The sequence below is a fragment of the Notothenia coriiceps genome, unplaced genomic scaffold (genome assembly GCF_000735185.1).
Source record: "Notothenia coriiceps isolate Sejong01 unplaced genomic scaffold, NC01 NC01_scaffold00000290, whole genome shotgun sequence".
NCBI lineage: Eukaryota > Metazoa > Chordata > Actinopteri > Perciformes > Nototheniidae > Notothenia > Notothenia coriiceps.
In genome coordinates this window covers 402,491-406,188 of record NW_011332991.1, presented here as the reverse complement: position 1 = coordinate 406,188, position 3,698 = coordinate 402,491, and the positions used below count along the sequence as shown (strand labels likewise).

The window sequence follows — 3,698 nt, the reverse complement described above, 5'->3', positions numbered from 1 at the left end:
ACATCTCAAAGAGCTGTAAGTGCGTATTGTCCTCAGGGTTCAAGGCTTTGGTTGTGATGTGTGCAGCAGCTACTGTGACTCCTGCAACACAACAGATGAAATAGTGCAAGAAGTCAGTCACATGGTTAGTGTGTGTCATCAGAATAACTTAGTCCCAGGGCGAGGGGACTGTACATGTGTTACAGCAGGAAAGAGCCAAAGACAGCTTAATGCTGATTAAAGAAACATGCACACAAAATATATATTAAAAAGAGATCAATCATCAAGATCGACCGAGGGGTTCCAGAGATATGGAAAATACACACAAATGACCCCAGAAATAGTTTCTAAATCTCTAGAAAGATCAAACTTCACTTGTTTTGCATTAATCTTGATACAGGGCACTTATTATATGTTATACTTTGGATTCCTAAAGCTCTTAGTCTACCTTAACATCATCCAAGGTTAGTGTTCACTATAAGTACAAAATATATTTTGGACGGACACTATCATTTACATTTTTTTACTATGTTCAATCTGAATTTACTTTAAAAGAAAAACATCTTTATTGATTCTGACTTTTCTACATCCAACTCACAGGTTTATCATTACTTTGAGAATAAAGATTATTAATTTAACCCTTTTAGAAGATATGGTCATTTGTTCTGAGAATGTCCTTTTGGAGCCTGAGGCCTGAAAAACAGGCTCAAGGGAGAATAGCACGTAATAGCTAAAAATCAAACATAAACAAAATTACACCATTTAAAAATCACACATCCTGGAACAGTTCTGAAGATTTAGCAGCCAGGTGTATACTGCACGACATTTGTGTTTCACAGCAAGGGGTGTTCAATAATATGTGATGTAATAATAAGTGTAACAGTGACTCGTTATCAATAGAGGACGTGGAGGAATGGACACTGAAGCATCTCCTCAGTCATCTGGTGTTCATTCTGAGGACAACCAACACACGATGTCCTTTAACATCCACGCTGCACGTCACATGTCTAAAAACACAGAAAAACACAGAAGACGGGACACTCAGAAAAGCTGTTGCCATAGTAACAAACAAAATGGCGCGAAAACTCTATTAATAAAATCACTTAAAGGTGGGGTAGGTAAGATTCAGAAACCGGCTCGAGATACACTTGTTGTTATATTCCATGGAATGCTCTTAACATCCAGATAGCAATGAATATCTGAAGTGCTTTGACAACAAATCTATTAAAAAATATCATCTCTGGAAGCCGTGGTACTGTGAAAAGCACGACCAATCATCTGAGCCGGCTAAAGTAACTGGATGGCCTACCTGCCTGTCAGCCTTCCATCTGTGCACAAACTGATCTCTGCCCTCATTGGTCATGTGCGCGTTGGAGGAGGGGCTCTGTGAGGAAGGGGCAGATTTGTTCCGTCTGTGTATTTTCAAATTCTAGCGATCTCGAACCGGTTTCTCTGGAATTACCTACCCCACCTTTAACGTGCTATTTTTTACAGTTAAAACTTAACAAAAGTGTAATTAATTATTATTATTATTATTTCTCTTGGTTCCAGGTTACTATAATCATATCATGATGTCTCCTGTGTGCAGGCCTCCATGCTGCCGGGCTCCGTGCAGATCCTGGCGTTCGTGCTGGCGCTGCTGGGGCTCCTGGGCGCCCTGGTGGCCACGCTGCTCCCCAGCTGGACGGTGAGCGCCCCCCCGCGCCCCGGCCTGCCGCCGCCCCCCCCCTGGAGGATGCAGGGTCTGTGGATGGACTGTGTGTCGCCGCTGCCGGGGGTCTTCAGCTGCAGCGTGAAGCCGTCTCCCCTCACGCTGCCGGCCTCTCTGCAGATCACCAGAGCCTCCATGGTCCTCTGCTGCCTCGCCGCCGCCTTCGGACTCTGCCTCGCCGCCCTGGGGCTCAAATGCACCAAATGGGGGGGCGGCCGGCGAGCCAAAGGTCACACGGCGGTCGCTGGAGGGGGGTTTTTGGTGCTGGCCGCCTTCCTGTGTTTGGGTCCCGCGTCGTGGTTCACTTTCGAAGTCGTCGCCGCGTTTTTAAAGCGTCCGGATGGCAGGAGGCTGCAGCCCGGGGGGGCGCTGGGACTCGCCTTCTGCGCCTCTGGCTTCCTGCTGGCCGGGGGGGTCATTCTGTGTCTGTCCTGCCCCGGGTTAGAGTCCCGACGCCCGGATCACGCCTCCAACGAGGACCAGGACTGGTTCTTGGTGCTGCAGCGGCGACCCCCCCCACCTCAGAAGGAGAGGAAGGAGGCAGAAGTCCCCCCTCCCAAAGAGCTGAGCGAGAAATACAGAAGGCACGAGTACGTGTAGCTTCACTTCATAAATCAGGATTCAAACACAAAAGAAAAAACACTTTTAAACAAAAACCGTATTTGCAAAAAGCTGAGAATATACACGTTAGAAAATAAGCTTAGCGCTTTTAGGAGCTCCAAGACGCGTTGGCAGAGAGTAACGGGGTTTGAGTATCTGTAGTTTAATAATCATACATTAGATTTTTAGAGCGCTTTTCCTGATGCTCAAAGACGCTTACATCAAATCAGAAACAGAAACAGAACAAAGAAAACTAATGGAATCGTCCGATGAGACGGACAGCAGAAGAACAAAACATCCAAACGATGGAGAGCTTTTAAAAAACTGAGAATAACAGCTTTTTAAAATCAGGATTAAAACACAAAAGAAAAAACACTTGTATTTGCAAAACACTGAGAATATACATTTTGTACAAAAACAAACTGAAGTTCTCCTCCAACAGAGAAACATGAATATATCGAACATAGAACAAATAAAACAGATAAAATAGTGCAAGAAGAGTCCATATACAAGTACATGGAATATGATGGATCAATAATGATCACGATGCAGCCGGATGGATGCTCTGGATGCTCTTCAGAGTTCAGGGGGTTAGCAGTCTGATGTTCTGAGTCAGAGAAACAGAGCTTAATATTATGGCGCAAAATTCATTGAAAAACTAGTATTTGTATTTAACGGCTCTGAGTCTGCCTACAGCTTTCTGGATTCAACCCCCAGAACATTTAGATAGTATCTGTGTTTTAATGAAATACTATCACGCTTATAAAATATAAAAACACGGGATGAATATTAAAATAAACGTTCAATTTATTCACTTCTGAACCGGATTTAGAGTTTGTGAAAAATACAAAAAGGAAATTAGATTTCACTTTTTTCCACTTTAATTTCTCCAGAGATTCTAAAGCAGTATTTAGTTTGTGTGTTTCTAAAGATATTAGTGAGCCGCTAACATCCATTCAGTGAACTGAAGAGTAAACGGAGAAAAGTCTCGATGAATATCGGCCAAAAACGTCCTGGTACGAAAAATCTAACAATCGAATTTCACCCCAAAATAAAACAAAATTCAAAGAACATTTCACCCAAAAATAAAACACACGAGTATGCCGTACAAATATGCAAAAAATAATTGTGATAACAAATTCCACAAAGTATTGAAGTATTGACCTCGTGTCGGGTCGCTCTGAATGCTTGCAGCTTCTAGACATTTAGAAAGCAAAACAAGAACAGGTCCAAAGAGCTTCAAACTGTCGACGTCCAGTTCGTGTTTCAGAAACATCTGAGAGAAGAGAAGATGAGATGAGATGAGAGAAGAGGAGATGAGATGAGAGAAGAGGAGAGGAGATGAGATGAGAGAAGATGAGATGAGAGGAGATGAGATGAGAGAAGATGAGATGAGATGAGAGAAGAT

General features: G+C 43.3%; 1 protein-coding gene across 1 annotated transcript; it reads left to right on the top strand.

Moving 5' to 3' along the window:
- Positions 1–1,573: 1,573 nt before the first annotated feature.
- LOC104940866 (claudin-20-like) lies at positions 1,574–2,449 on the top strand. Its single transcript, XM_010765872.1, has one exon. It carries the CDS (start codon positions 1,574–1,576, stop codon positions 2,288–2,290), a length of 717 nt encoding a protein of 238 aa, XP_010764174.1. The 3' UTR covers positions 2,291–2,449.
- Positions 2,450–3,698: the final 1,249 nt, after the last annotated feature.